We start from the raw sequence: 15,354 nt of genomic DNA on the forward strand, positions 1-15,354 counted from the left end.
GAGAAAGAAGGAAAGAAAGAAAGAAAGAGAGAGAGAGAGAGAGAGAAAGAAAGAGAGAGAGAGAGAGAAAGAAAGAAAGAAAGAAAGAGAAAGAAAAAGAAAGAAAGAAAGAAAGAAAAGAAAGAAAGAGAGAAAGAGAAAGAGAGGAAGGAAGGAAGGAAAGGAAAGGAAAGGAGGAAGGAAGGAAGGAGGGAAGGAAGGGAGAAAAGAGGTTCCTTATAAATAACAAAAGACACCCTTCTCACCAAGGGTTTTTGGAAATTCCAGAGTGATGGGGTGAGAAGGGTGTCTTTGGAACCAGAGCTGAAGACCAAATACATATTTCTTACTATATCACGATATCACAGGAGGCAAAAGGGAGGTGCCCTTGAAGCAGCTCCTCCCCAGCCCCCAATCCTCTTGTGTGCCCGGATGATCAGAAGAGGTCCCGCCAAGACTCAGCTTAGCTGTGGTTCAAGCCTCTGATTGCGTGGATAAATACCAGGTTTCCAGAGTGCCAGGGCAGAGCTGCCCCCTTGAGGTGGCATTAACTTTCCATGGCTATTTAAAATCAGCAGAGGACACACGATCTTCAGATAGGTCCTGTTTCAACTGAACATTTTACTTCCATATTTTCCCCTGGAGAGAAGAAAAATCATTAAACGTTTCTTTTTGGGTTTTTTTAGACAGAGTCTCACTCTGTCGCCCAGCCTGGAGTGCAATGGCGCAATATCAGCTCACTGCAACCTCTGCCTCCTGGGTTCAAGTGATTCTCCTGCCTTAGCCTCCCGAGTAGCTGGGATTACAGGCGCCCACTACCATGCCCAGCAAATTTTTGCATTTTTAGTAGAGTCAGGGTTTCACTATATTGGCCAGGCTGGTCTCCAACTCCTGACCTCAGGTGATCTGCCTGCCTTGGCCTCCCAAAGTGCTGGGATTATAGGCATGAGCCACCGGGCCTGGCCTATTTTTGTTTTTGTTTTTAATAGAGAAGGGAGTCTCAAACTCCTGGCCTCAAGCTATCCTCCTGCCTCAGCCTCCCAAAGTGCTGGGATTGTTAAGAGTGAGCCACTGCACCTATCCCACCCCCTCCCACCCTCATTTTTAGAAGGGCACAGGCTAGAGACCATATTTCCATAGTGGCTAGGCCTGGCCATGAGACTAAGTTCCACCACAATTACTTTTGCACCAGCCTAATGAATTTCCTAATCTTTATATAAGATCTGAGTTAGGGCCGGGCACAGTGGCTTACGCCTGTAATCCTAGCACTTTGGGAGGCCGAGGCAGGTGGATCACCTGAGGTCGGGAGTTCGAGACCAGCCTGATCAACATGGAGAAACCCCGTCTCTACTACAAATACGAAATTAGCTGGGCATGGTGGCGCATGCCTGTAATCCCAGCTACTCGGGAGGCTGAGGCAGAAGAATCGCTTGAACCCGGGAGGCAGAGGTTGCGGTGAGCCGAGATCGTGCCATGGCACTCCAGCCTGGGCAATGAAAGCAAAACTCTGTCTCAAAAAAAAAAAAAAAAGATCTGAGTTAGTTTAGTCTCTGAAACAAAAGAGCACACCAACAAATACTGCTTATTCCTCCCCAAATCATTTACGTGTGTTAGGCAGAAAGATCATTAAATCCATGAAGTGAGTCAAGACAAGCATTTTTAATAAGATAAAATATATCAATGTGCATCCACATAGAAGTGAATATTGCTTCAGGCCAGGCGTGGTGGCTCACGCCTGTAGTCCCAGCACTTTGGGAGGCAGAGGCGGGCAGATCACTTGAGATTAGGAGTTCCAGACCAGCCTGGACTGCATGGTGAAACCCCATCTCTACTAAAAATACAAAAAATTAGCCAGGCGTGGTGGCAGGCGCCTGTAATCCCAGCTGCTTGGGGAGGCCGAGGCAGGAGAATCCTTGAACCCAGGAGGCAGAGGTTGCAGTGAGCCAAGATTGTGCCACTGCCCTCCAGCCTGGGAGAAAGAGGGAAACTCCATCTCAAAAATAACAAAAAACAAAAAGGGTTGGGGTCAGAGGAGTTATAGCCGCTGATCTAAGGTTTTCTAATTTTTCTTCCTGTGTTGGGGACAAGTTGCTTGGTTCCTCTCTAGAACGGACAAGGTAGATATTTGTGGTGTTCCCTTTCTTGGATGGAAACTCAGAAGGGTCGGTACACTGCTCCAGTTTGCCCAGCATGGTACAGCCGGGCTGTCCAAGCATTACAAGTCACTGTCTTCTCCGTAAAGTGGGGAAAGGGGAAGGGGAAGTTGAAAAACAATACAAATAGAAGAAGGTGTGTGCTCCACCAAAATGGGGGCACAAGTCAAGAAAAGGGGAAATGAACCTGTCTGGATGGCTCATGCCTATAATCCCCACACTTCAGGAGGCAGAGGCAGGAGGATCATTTGACCTCAGGAGTTGGAAATCAGCCTGACCAACATAGAGAGACCTCTACTGCTGCTGCTGCTGCTGCTACTACTACTACTACTACTACTACTACTAATAAATCAGCCAGGTATGGTGGCCTGCACCTGTGGTTCTAGCTACTTGGGAGGCTGAGGTGGACAGATCACTTAAGCCTGGGAGGTCAATGCAGCAGTGAGCCTTGATCATGCCACTGCAATCTAGCCTGGGCAAAAGAGTAAGGCCCAGTCAAGGCAAGGAAAGGCAAAGTGAAGGGGCGCGGTGGCTCAGGCCTGTAATCCCAGCACTTTGGGAGACCGAGGCCGGTGGATCACTTGAGGTCAGGAGTTTGAAACAACCCTGACCAATATGGCTAAATTCCATCTCTATTAAAAATACAAAACTTAGCTGGGCGTGGTGGTGCACACCCGTAATCCCAGCTACTCAGGAGGCTGAGGCACGAGAATCACTTGTACCCGGGATGTGGAGGTTGCAGTGAACCGAGATCGCACCACTGCACTCCAGCCTGGGTGATGGAGTGAGATCTTCTCTCAAAAAAAAAAAAAAAGTTGTGCTTGATTATGCTTGATGGAAAAAAGGTGAGACCTTCTTTTCGGCAATGAGTCTGGTAGAAATCGGTGTAATAGGGTAGCTCACATTCATTGAGCACTTACTACGGGCCAGTTACTGTTTTAAATGTTTTATATGTATTACCCACTGAATCCTATAACAATCCTATGAAATGGGTTTTATCAGTGCATCCATTTCACCGTCCAGGCGAGAGAGAGTTGGGAAGGGCGCTTTCTCAATGCTGCCACCGCCTCGGGAGTTGGTTCCTTCCAGTGGGTTTGTGGTCTGGCTGACTTCAAGAATGCAGCCGCAGACCTTCGCGGTGAGTGTCACAGCTCTTAAAGATGGCATGGACCCAAGAGTGAGCAGCAGCAAAATTTATTGTGAAGAGCAAGAGAACACAGCTTCCACAGCCTGGAAGGGGACCCAAGCAGGTTGCCGCTGCTGGCTAGTTTTTATTCCCTTATTTGTCCCCGCCCATGTCCTGCTGATTGGTCCACTTTACAGAGCGCTGATTGGTCCATTTTACAATCCTCTTGTAAGACAGAAAAGTTCTCCAAGCTTCCACTCGACCCAGGAGGTCCAGCTGGCTTCCCCTGTCACTGCTACCTCTCTGTAGCTGCTACTACTACCACAGTGAGTAGACGGCAGCGCTGGGATTCGAACCCTCTGTCTTCTGGCTTGGAAGTCTTAACCGCTGATTGCGTCTTCCACTCAGCTACTCCTTGGGAAAGGCCCGGAAAGAAGCCACAGCACAGGGCACAGGGGTGTCAAAGGGCAGTTCCTTGGGGCTCAGCCAGCAGGGCTGTGGGGCTGCAGGAAAGGACAGTCCAGCCCAGGGTCCCAGCCTCTCCATCACTCAGGTTGGAAGTCTTCTCGCATTGCAGTGCCCCTGGGGCTCAAGGGCGGACACCAGCAGTAGCGCAGCTCTGGCTGCGCCAGTCAAAAGTGACCAGTGCGCCCAGGGAGATGAGGACCAGACCGGCCAGCCCCAGGCGGACAAGGTTCCCCCGAGTGTAGTCGGAGGAGCTAGAGTCTGCGGGCGGAGCCGGGAGAGACGGGCCGTCAGCTCCCGGACCCCAAAGTCTGGGCCCTGAACTCCAGGTTTCCAGCCCTGGGGTGGACTTGGGGACCTGACTCCTCAGTCTCAAAGTTGAGGGGGAGTCGATGGAGGTTTCAACTCCTGGGTCCAGGAAGGAGGGACTGGGGCCTGAACTCCGGGTCTGAGGGAGGAGGGGCTGGGGGCCTGGACTCCTGGGTCTGAGGGAGGAGGGACTGGGGATCTGGACTCCTGGGTCTGAGGGAGGAGGGGCTGGGGGCCCGGGAGTCCTGGGTCTGAGGGAGGAGGGGCTGGGGGCCTGGACTCCTGGGTCTGAGGGAAGAGGGGCTGGGGTCTGGACTCCTGGGTCTGAGGGAGGAGGGGCTGGGGTCTGGACTCCTGGGTCTGAGGGAGGAGGGGCTGGGCCTGGACTCCTGGGTCTAGGGAGGAGGGACTGGGGGCCTGGACTCCTGGGTCTAGGAAGGAGGGACTGGGGGCCTGGACTCCTGGGGCTGAGGGATGAAGGTGCTGGGGACCTGGACTCCTGGTCTGAGGGAGGAGGGGCTGGGGACCTGGATTCCCGGGTCTGAGGGAGGAGGGGCTGGGGGCCTGGACTCCCGGGTCTGAGGGAGGAGGGACTGGGGTCTGGACTCCCGGGTCTGAGGGAGGAGGGACTGGGGTCTGGACTCCCGGGTCTGATGGAGGAGGGGCTGGGGGCCTGGACTCTTGGGTCTGATGGAGGAGGGGCTGGGGGTCTGGACTCCTGGGTCTGAGGGAGGAGGGAGCTGGGGTCTGGACTCCTGGGTCTGAGGGAGGAGGGGCTGGGACCTGTATTCCTGGGGCTGGGGAGACGGGCCGGCGGCAGGACCCTCACCTTCCCAGCTGATGACCAGCGCCTCGCTGCGCTGCGACAGCACGTAGGGCGCGGAGGGCGTGTGGTAGTAGCAGCTGTAGGTGCCGGGAGCGCGGGCGCCCAGCAGCGGGAAGTCAGCCCAGGGCTGCGCGGAGTCGCGGTACTGCAGCGGGGCCGCCACGCCCTCGCGGTACAGCACGAAGCTCATGTTCCGCAGGCGGCCGGCGCAGCGCAGGCTTACGTTGGCGCCGGGAGCCACCACCGGCCCGGGCAGCGCCACCAGCGACGGCCGCGGCAGCTGCTCTGCGGAGACCGGGTGAGAGTCGGGGGCCGCGTGAGCGCCTTCAGCTCGCTCGCTCTCTTTCTCTTTCTGCCTCTGTCTCCCTCTCTGCCTGTCTCTCTCTTCCTCTCTGCCTGTCTCTCTCTCTCTGCCTGTCTCTCTCTCTCTCTCTCTGCCTGTCTCTCTCTTTCTCTCTGCCTGTCTCTCTCTCTCTGCCTGTCTCTCTTCCTCTCTGCCTGTCTCTCTCTTTCTCTCTGCCTGTCTCTCTCTTTCTCTCTGCCTGTCTCTTTCTCTCTGCCTGTCTCTCTCTCTCTCTGCCTGTCTCTCTTTCTCTCTGCCTGTCTCTCTCTCTCTCTGTCTCTCTTCCTCTCTGCCTGTCTCTCTCTCTCTGCCTCTGTCTCTTTCTCTCTCCCCTCACTCTACCTCTCTCTCTCTTTCTGTCTGCCCCGCCCCCTCTCTCCCCCAGTATCTCTGTGCCTTTCTTCTTGTGTCTGTGAATCTGTCAGTTTGCCCGCCTCACTCTCTCTTTACCTGTATCTCTCTGTCCCTCCCCCACCTCCCTTGTTCCACCCGCTTCTCCTCCCTGACCCCAGGACCTCACCTGTCACCAGCAGCTCCAGGGGATCGCTGGGCTGGGACCAGACACCCGGCCTCCAGTCTGGCCTCCGGTAGCAGCAGTGGTAACTTCCCCCTTGGGCTGGAGTCACCTCCTCCAGAAAGAATTCTGCCAGCTCGGAGGACACATCCCGGAAGAGAGGGGGACCAATCTCTCCAAGCTTGAAAAGTCCAAATCTCCAGGCGGGTTGGGGTGCCCGGCACCTCAAGGTCACATTGACCCCAGGGGTCACAACTGTAGCCGGCTGAGCTCCCAGCCATGGCTTGGGGTATAAAGCTGGGGGGACTGAATAAACGGGGCTGCCTGGGTCCTCGGGCCTCCTGAGAGCCCCAGAAGATGACAGGGAAGTTGGGGAAGGAGGAAAATCACCTTGAACGATTACTGCCTCTTTCTCAGTCTCAGTTTCCTGTTTGTAAAATCAGGGAGAGACTGGACTACAATCATGGCTTGTTAAAACCAGGTGCAAATCAGAGGGGCAGGACAGAAACTTCTGAGCTTTACTCCACAGTTTGTAAACACAGTAGTCAGGTCCCAGAACTCTGTAATTTTTTTTTTTTTTTTTTAAAGTAATGAGATGGGGGTGTCTCCCTATGTTGCCCAGGCTGGTCTTAAACTACCAGCCTCAAGCAATCTTCCCACCTTGGCCTCCCAAAGTTCTGGGATTACAGGTGTGAGCCACCACACCCAGCCAGAACTCTAATTTTAAATAACTTTCCAGAATATTTGCAATATAGTATTTCAAGAGTTGCCAAAACTTACTATTTGGAAGAAAAAAAAAATGTTGGATCCCTACCTCACACCATTTCCCAAAACAACTTTCAGATTAATTAAAGACCTACCTGTGTTTCATTTTTTTAACTATAAAATTATTCAAAAAACTATAGGAAAATATATTTGTCTTGGGGTAAGGAAGCTTCTTAAAATATAAAATAAGAAGTTCTATGGAAGATTAATTAATTTGACCACTTCAAATTTCTTAAGTTGTGTATGCTAAAAGACAAAACTGGAGGACAAATGACAGTACTGGCAGACATCACTTATTCACAAATCACACAAGAGTATAGGAAGGCTGCCAGGTGTGGTGGCTTATGGCTGTAATCCCAGCGCTTTGGGAGGCCAAGGTGGGTGGATCACCTGAGGTCAGGAGTTCAAGACCAGCCTGGCCAGCATGGTGAAATCCTGTCTCAACTAAAAACACAAAAATTAATTGGGTGTGGTGGTGCTAGCTTGTAGTCCCAGCTGTTTGGGAGGCTGAGCAGGAGAATTGCTTGAACCCTAGAGGCGGAGGTTGCAGTTAGCCAAGATCATGCCACTGCACTGCAGCCTGAGCAGCAGAGTGAGAACTCCATGATGACGTGCACTTTGGGAGGCTGAGGCTGGAGGATTGCCTGAGCCCAGGAGTTCAAAGCTGCAATGAGCTATGATAGAGCCACTGCACTCCAGCCTGGGTGACAGAATGAAGCGTCTTTAAAAATAAATAAATAAAAATAAGGGTCAGTTGAGGGGGCTCATGTTTGTAATCCCAGCACTTTGGGAGGCCAAGGCAGAGGGATCACCTGAGGTCAGGAGTTCCAGACCAGCCTGGCCAACATGGTGAAACCCTGTCTCTACTAAAAATACAAAAATTATCTGGGCACTGTGGTGCATGCCTGTAGTCCCAGCTACTCGGGAGGCTGAGGCAGGAGAATCCCTTGAACCCAGGAGGTGTTTGCAGTGAGCTGAGATCGTACCAGTGCACTTCAACCTGGGCGACAGAGACTCATCTCAAAATAAATAAATAAAATAAAATAAAATAAAATAAAATAAAAAGGTAGAAATAGCTATAGTGACATTGAAATATCTCCAAGAGGTTTTTGTTTGTTTTTTTGTTTTTGAGACGGAGTCTCGCCCTGTCGCCCAGGCTGGAGTGCAGTGGTGCGATCTCGGCTCACTGCAACGTCCGCCTCCCAGGTTCAAGCGATTCTCCTGCCTCAGCCTCCTGAGTAACTGGGATTACAGACGCGTCCCACCATGTCCGGCTAATTTTTTTTTTTTTTTTTTGTATTTTTAGTAGAGATGGGGTTTCACCGTGTTAGCCGGGATGGTCTCGATCTGACTTCATGATCCGCCCACCTCGGCCTCCCAAAGTGCTGGGATTACAGACATGAGCTACTGTGCCCGGTCCAAGATCCTATTTCTTAAGCCCTGCACTGTGCCAGGCTCAGGGTTTTGCACATGTGATTTGATGAAATTTCACAGCGGCCCATTTTACAGAGAAGGAAATGGAGTCTTAGCAAGCTGTGGCTTGTTCAAAGTTGTATAAATGAATACGATGGTGAAACTGAGGCCTCTGCCTCAGAAGTTCCTGCTCTTCAGTACTCACCTATAATGACCACTAAGGGGAATGAGAAAAGAAGGAAGGAATGGAGGGAGGGAGGGAGGAAAATAAGGACTTCTGGGATGGGATTGGGCACCAAAATAAAATCTGAGTAGTTGGAAAAGGGGTGTCAGCGACATAAAGGAGAGTGGATGGGGCAGCTACTCACCAGATGGAGTAATGTCCGTGTGACACAGAGGCCCTGTAGAAGGTTGAGGGACTAGTTCCTTTTTTTTTTTTTTTTTTTTTTTTTTATCTGAGACAGAGTCTTGCTCTGTTGCCCAGGCTGGAGTGTAGTGGTGTGATCTCAGCTCACTGCAACCTCTGCCTCCCAGGTTCAAGCGATTCTTCTGCCTCAGCCTCCCTAGTAGCCAGGACTACAGGTGCCCGCCACCACACTAGGCTAATTTTTGTATTTTTAGTAGAGACAGGGTTTCGCCATGTTGGTCAGGCTGTTCTTGAACTCCTGTCCTCAGGTGATCCGCCCGCCTCAGCCTCCCAAAGTGCTGGGATTACAGGCGTGAGCCACTGTGCCCGACAGCGAGTTCCTTTCAAAGCCCTTTGTGGCCAGCCCCATCTCACTGGTAGCCCCAGAATCTGAGTCCCCAGCTCCTCTCTCCTCTGGGAAATGAGAATCTTATCCCTCCCTCCTCCTGTCTCCATAGACAGAAATTCGGACTTCCATTGCCCACCTACTGAAGAAGTCTGAACGGGGACCCCTCTGGCCTGGGCACCCAAGAGTTCAGGCCCTTGAACTCCACCTTTCCAGGGGGCAGAGCTTCTCCTCTCCTGGGTTCAGGAATCTGGGTCCCCATTTCCGTCTTCTCTCAGGAGCTAAGAGCCCTGTTCCCAGCCCCCTTTTCCCAGGGAATCAGGAGTCCTGGCTTCCATCCCCCTCCCATATGAGAATCTAGGAGTCCTCCCTGTCCCCTATCCTCTTCCTGCTTCAAGATCCAGAGATACCTGTCTCCGCCTCCTTCCTCTTTCGGGAATCTGTGTTCCCTTGCTTTAGGACCCAGGGGTCTGGGCCCCAGTCCTGTTCTTTATTTGAACCTAGAATCCCAAAGCTCCAGCTAGTGCTGCCTGGTCCCCCTGCAGGGTGTCTGGGTCTCCATTCTCTCTCTCTTTCTGCCCCCCACCCCATCCCGGAACCCAGGGAGAAGGAAGGGGCGGCTCACAGAGGGTCAGCAGCTGGAGGATCAGCACCAGGGCCATGGTAGGCAGATATCTGCTGGAGCTGGAGTCAGGGCTTGGTTGCATCCTCTCCCCTCCCGGGAAATGAGGAAACATCAGAAAGCCAGACCCAGATGGTCGTTTAGGGAAGAGGATCGAGGTGGGGGCCTGTGGGTGACTGTGTCATAGCCCTATAGCGCTGTGGAAAAGGTTAGCAGGGGGGTCAGTCATAACCTGTGGTGTTCATTAATTTAACTCTAGAAACAAATACTAGTCAGGAGGTGGAGGCAGGAGGATCGCTTGAGCCCAAGAGTTCAAGAGCAGCTTGGGCGAGACCCTGTCTAAAAAATAAATAAATTGTGCCACCACACTCCAGCCTGGGTGATAGAGTGAGACCATGTCTTCAAATACAGACAGACAGACAGAAAGATATCTGTTTTTTTTTTTTTTTTTTTTTTTTTTTTTTTGAGACGGAGTCTCGCGCTGTGTCACCCAGGCTGGAGTGCAGTGGCGCGATCTCGGCTCACTGCAAGCTCCGCCTCCCAGGTTCAGGCCATTCTCCTGCCTCAGCCTCCGAGTAGCTGGGACTACAGGCGCCCGCCACCACGCCCGGCTAGATTTTTGTATTTTTAGTAGAGACGGGGTTTCACCATGTTAGCCAGGATGGTCTCGATCTCCTGACCTCGTGATCCGCCCGCCTCGGCCTCCCAAAGTGCTGGGATTACAGGCTTGAGCCACCGCGCCCGGCCAAGATATCTGTTTTTTAAAAAAAGAACCTATTATGTGCCAGACTCTTGCTGTGATTGATTGACAGATAGAAAAAAATTAGCACCTATTATGTGCCAGACCCTTGCTGTGATTGAAAGAAAAAAAGAAAAAAAAATTTAGCATCTATTATGTGCCAGGCCCCTGCTGTGATAGATAGATAGATAGATAGATAGATAGATAGATAGATAAAAATTAGCATCTATTATGTGCCAGGCCCTTGCTGTGATAGATAGATAGATAAAAATTAGCATCTATTATGTGCCAGGCCCTTGCTGTGATAGATAGATAGATAAAAATTAGCATCTATTATGTGCCAGGCCTTTGCTATGATAGATAGATAGATAAAAATTAGCACCTGTTAAGTGCCAGGCCCTTGCTGTGATTGATTGATAGATAAAATTAACACCAATTACGTGCCAGGCCCTTGCTGTGATTAATTGATCGATAGATTGGTTGACAGATAAAAATTGGCACCTATTATGTGCCAGGCTCTTGCTGTGATACTGTGATTGATTGATTGATTGATTAAAATTAGCACCTATAGGCCGGGCGGTGGCTCACGCCTGTAATCCCAGCACTTTGGGAGGCCAAGGCGGGCGGATCACCTGAGGTCGGGAAGTTGGAGACCAGCCTGACCAACATGGAGAAACCCCGTCTTTACTAAAAATAGAAAAATTAGCCTGGTGTGGAGGCGCGCGCCTGTAATCCCAGCTACTCAGGAGGCTGAGGCAGGAGAATCGCTTGAACCCCGGAGGCGGAGGTTGCTGTGAGCCGAGATCGCGCCAGTGCACTCCAGCCTGGGCGACTCAGTCTCAGAAAAAAAAAAAAAAAAAGATTAGCACCTATTACGTGGCAGACCCTCGCTGTGCGATGTTGGCAGGCACAGAGGGAACTCAGACTCGTTACTGCTCTCAAGCAGCTGCTACCAGTCCGACTGACAGACCCAGACCAGGTCAGTTTCTTAAGTGATTTGAGCTATAATGGCGGTAACAGGGCACTGTGAGAGCCCGCAGAAAGCTCCTAACCCATCTGGGATGAGACCTAGCGCTTCCAGGACGAGCTGATGTTGAGCTGAGACCTCGAAAGAAAGGTTAGTCATTCACCTTCTCCCGGGCTCAGTTTCTTCATCTGTAAAATGGGCTTTCATACATAAACTATAAAATGAGGACTATTTTGTTCCGCCTTAGGTGGTCTCAGTAGGAGGACTAGTCACCCCGGAGCGACTTCTAGGCAGAGACTAAGGAGATTCCACGCAGGTCCGCAAAGTCAGGTTTGCGCTTGCTCCTGGCACTACTTCCTTTACCTTCGCGGCTCCATCTTTGTTCTGCGCTAGTGCGCACGCGCAGAAGCCGAAAGCGGTACCTTGCACAGAGGGACCACAACTCCCAGAGTGCTCCGCGTCCTGGCTTTCTCCTCCACTTCTGCTCCAGAGCGCACGCGCAACCCAGGGAGCGGTTTCTCGCGCGTAGGGACCACAACTCCCAGAGTGCTCCGCGTCCTCGCCGGTGTCGCCGCCGAGACCAAGATGGCTGCAAGTAAGTGCAGGTGCCGGTGGCGCACGGGGCTCGGTGGTACCGGGAACCTCTGGGCGGTCCTGGGACTGAGGTGCGGCAGGGCAGTGGTGGAGGCGATGGGGTCCGTGCTGGAGGGGGACGCAGAAGTCACGAGGGGGCTCCTCCAGGGCAGGGGTGGCACGAGAGGGTTAGAGGTCACGGGGGGCAGCCACTTGCAGGGGTGACCCTCCTCGCCACCCCTTCAGGACTCGGCGCCTTCCTCAAGAATGCCTGGGACAAGGAGCCAGTGCTGGTCGCGTCCTTCGTCATCGGGGGCCTCGGTGCGTGAGTGCTTCAGGCGCAAACTTGCATCGTCCACCCCCGTCCCCCTACATCCCTCCATCTTGTACCCCTAAAGCCCTGTCGCCTCCCTCGGCTCCCCTCCAGTGTGTCTGCATCCCCGCGACATCCCCTTGTCTATCCCCATACCCATTATAACGCCTCCACCGCCCCCCGCATTCCTCTCCCCCTACCCAATACGCTCTTAACCCCTCTAAATGAGACGTTCTCAACCCTGCTTATGCATTAGCAACACCTGAGCACCAAAAATAAAGTCCAGATCCTCCTCCTCCCTTTCATCTCCCCTCTCCCACATTCTGAATTGAGTTGGTTTGGTTGGAGGTGGGGCTGGGGAATCTGTGTCTTGTGAAAATCCCCCTATGATCCTAATGTGTCGTCTTGCTGATTGAAAACCTCAGCCCTCTGCCCTGGAACTGTGCTACTCACACCTTAATTAGCACCGCAGTTCCTGCAGGGATGGGGCCTTTTTTTTTTTCTTGGAGATGGAGTCTCACTGTCACCCGGGCTGATGTGCAGTGACGCGATCCCAGCTCACTGCAAACTCAGCCTCCCGGGTTCGAGGGATTCCCCTGCCTCAGCCTCTCGAGTAGCTGGGAGTACAGGCGCCCACCACCATGCCTGGCTAATTTTTTTGTATTTTTAGTAGAGACAGGGTTTCGCCGTGTTAGCCAGGATGGTCTTGATCTCCTGACCTCGTGATCCGCCCTCCTCTGCCTCCCAAGTGCTGGGTGGGCCACTGCTCACCCCTGGGATTACAGGGATGGCACGTGCCACCACGCCTGGCTAATTTTTGTATTTTTAGTAGAGATGAAGTTTCACCATGTTGTTCAGGCTGGTCTTGAACTCCTGACCGCAAGTGATCCGCTTTCCCAAAGTACTGGGGTTACCGGAGTGAGCCACTGCGCCCGGCCAAACTGTGGGTTCTGATTCTGTAGGTCTGGGGTGGGGCATGGGATTCTGCATTTTTGAAGAGTTGCCAGGTCTTGTAAGTACTGTTGGTCCACCAGCCAGGCACTAGGTAAGGTTCTGAACACTTGTTCAATCTGGCAGCCACCAGCCATACCTGGCCACTGAGCACTTGAAGTGAGGCTGGTATGAATTGAGGTGGTATAAGACACACTGGATTTCAAATACTTAGTATAACTAAGTGTGTAAACTACCAGTCGTCTTTTGTTGATTACATGTTGAAGTGATGTTTGGATATACCATGGTTTTTTTTGGTCTGTTTTTGTTTTTTTGAGACAGAGTTTTACTTTCGTCTAGGCTGGAGTGCAATGGCCTGATCTCAACTCACTGCAACCTCTGCCTCCTGGGTTCAAGCGATTCTCCTGTCTCAGCCTCCTGGGTAGCTGGGATTACAGGCGCACGCCACTACACTGGCTAATCTTTTGTATTTTTTTTTTTTTTTTTTTTTTGAGACGGAGTCTCGCTCTGTCGCCCAGGCTGGAGTGCAGTGGCCGGATCTCAGCTCACTGCAAGCTCCGCCTCCTGGGTTCACGCCATTCTCCTGCCTCAGCCTCCCGAGTAGCTGGGACTACAGGCGCCGGCCACCTTGCCCGGCTAGTTTTTTGTATTTCTTAATAGAGACGGGGTTTCACCCTGTTAGCCAGGATGGTCTCGATCTCCTGACCTCGTGATCCGCCCGTCTCGGCCTCCCAAAGTGCTGGGATTACAGGCTTGAGCCACCGCGCCCGGCCTAATCTTTTGTATTTTTAGTAGAGACAGGGTTTCATCACATTGGTCAGGCTGGTCTCGAACTCCTGACCTCAGGTGATCCACCTGCCTCGGCCTCCTAAAATCTTGGGATTACAGGCGTTAGCCACCTCACCCAGCCAAGTATGTTTCTTAAAATTTGTTTCATCTATATCTCATTTTTACTGTGGCTACTAAAAGATATAAAATTATATACCTGGGTCTTACCATCTGTCAGACAGTGCTGGCCTAGAACATTCTTCTTATGCACTGTACCCCATCCCCCGGGACTCCTGGCTCCCACCCTAGATGGACTGACTTGTCAGTGACTGTTGTTTTTGTTTGTCCAAACCTTTCTCCTCCAGTTTGTAACAGGTTTTTTTTTTTTTTTTTTTTTTTTTTTTTGCGACAGAATCTCTGTTGCCCAGGCTGGAGTGCAGTGGCACAATGTGGGCTCACTGCAACCTCTGCCTCCCAGGCTCAAGGGATTCTCCTGCCTCAGCCTGCTGAGGAGCTGAGATTACAGGCTCCTGCCGCCATGCCAGGCTAATTTTTGTATCTTTAGTAGAGATGGGGATTCATCATGTTGTCCAGGCTGGTCGTGAACTCCTGACCTCAGGTGATCTGCCCACCTTTGCCTCCCAAAGTGCTGGGATTACAGGCATGAGCCACTGTGCCTGGCCAAATGTGTAACAGTCTTAATTTCTCCAGAATAGTCCCATGACACTACCCACAGGATGCTCCATGATGACCCCTACACTCAAAACGTACTCATTCCACGACCAACCCCAGTGCTTCCTCCTCTAGGCCCCCTGTATCTGTGAGTGTTAGACTCCCACCCCTACCTCCACTTAACCTCCCGAAAGAGTTTTAAGCCCTCCTGTCTATAAGTAGGGATCCCAGGGTACCAAGGATCCTCCTGGAGGCCCTCCCCGCTGCCCTCCCGCTTTGCAGTTTATCTTTGCCAAGGCTCAGATTCTCTTTCCCTCTCCTCAGAGCCACCTTCCCCTGGGGCTCACCCCTGTGTCTCTCCACAGCTATAATTATGCCCACATTCAGCCCCTACGTCAAGTACTCCATCATGATCAACAAGGCCACGCCCTACAACTACCCAGGTGAGTAGGGGCCAGGCAGGGATCGCTGGGATGGGTCCAGTCTCCCTGTGCTGGGGTAGGGGCAGTTATGGGCAGCTGTTTCCTGAGCAGGCATCAGAGATTCAGCAGTGGCACCTGGATTCCCCTGTTCCATTTTTTTAAGAATTGAGATATAATTCGTAACCTATTCTGTGTTTGTGCTTCGAGTTTCTATTACCTTTCTGGGTTCCCATCTGTGTTGTTTTCTCGGTCTCCATCTTTTCAGGTTTCAGTCCTGTTTCCCTGTCTCTTTCGACCCTAGCTCGCTCTCACTCTCTCTCTCTCTCTGGTTTTCCATGTCTCTCAGTCTCTGTATTTCCTGCCTCTTTCTGCATCACTGATTCTCTGACCCTTCCCCTCCTCTCAGCCCTGGGGTCCCCCTTCCCTCTCTGAACATAAAGCGACAGACCAGCTCTTCTCTCCGGGACTCTGGAGACCTGCTGGTCTCAGTGGCCCACCTCCTGTCCCACAGTGCCCGTCCGTGATGATGGGAACATGCCGGACGTGCCCAGCCACCCCCAGGACCCTCAGGGCCCCAGCCTGGAGTGGCTGAAGAAACTGTGAGCACCTTCACTGACAGAGGCGGCCCCTCCCACGGCTCCCAATAAAAATGTGAACACCAACCCCAGAGCGTGGCATGTGT

General features: G+C 52.2%; 2 protein-coding genes across 7 annotated transcripts in view; one reads left to right on the top strand and one right to left on the bottom strand.

Annotated features, from left to right (window-relative positions):
• Positions 1 to 3,305: 3,305 nt before the first annotated feature.
• LOC112613072 (leukocyte immunoglobulin-like receptor subfamily B member 3) overlaps positions 3,306 to 15,354 on the bottom strand; it is a 130,377-nt gene continuing 118,328 nt past the window's right edge. For 2 of the 5 annotated variants that reach the window (XM_025368259.1, XM_025368258.1), the window contains one exon: positions 3,306 to 3,984. In XM_025368259.1, coding sequence (XP_025224044.1) covers positions 3,848 to 3,984 — 137 coding nt within the window. In that variant the 3' untranslated portion in view covers positions 3,306 to 3,847. Of the gene's footprint in view, positions 3,985 to 4,861; positions 5,144 to 5,721; positions 6,022 to 8,098; positions 8,111 to 8,261; positions 8,295 to 9,270; positions 9,465 to 11,336; positions 11,370 to 15,354 lie in introns of those variants that run through there. The other 3 variants (XM_025368262.1, XM_025368261.1, XM_025368263.1) reach the window with 3 other exon arrangements.
• On the top strand, positions 11,503 to 15,339 carry NDUFA3 (NADH:ubiquinone oxidoreductase subunit A3). Of its 2 annotated transcripts, none has more exons than XM_025368295.1 (4): positions 11,503 to 11,568; positions 11,793 to 11,867; positions 14,616 to 14,693; positions 15,184 to 15,339. In XM_025368295.1, the coding sequence occupies exons 1-4, from the start codon at positions 11,559 to 11,561 to the stop codon at positions 15,273 to 15,275; spliced, it is 255 nt and encodes an 84-aa protein (XP_025224080.1). In that variant the 5' UTR covers positions 11,503 to 11,558; the 3' UTR covers positions 15,276 to 15,339. The 2 variants fall into 2 exon arrangements, 1 of the variants encoding a protein (XP_025224080.1); XR_003116916.1 differs by having other exon boundaries at positions 11,568 to 11,638; positions 15,184 to 15,332.

The sequence above is a fragment of the Theropithecus gelada genome, chromosome 19, assembly GCF_003255815.1.
Source record: "Theropithecus gelada isolate Dixy chromosome 19, Tgel_1.0, whole genome shotgun sequence".
Lineage (NCBI taxonomy): Eukaryota > Metazoa > Chordata > Mammalia > Primates > Cercopithecidae > Theropithecus > Theropithecus gelada.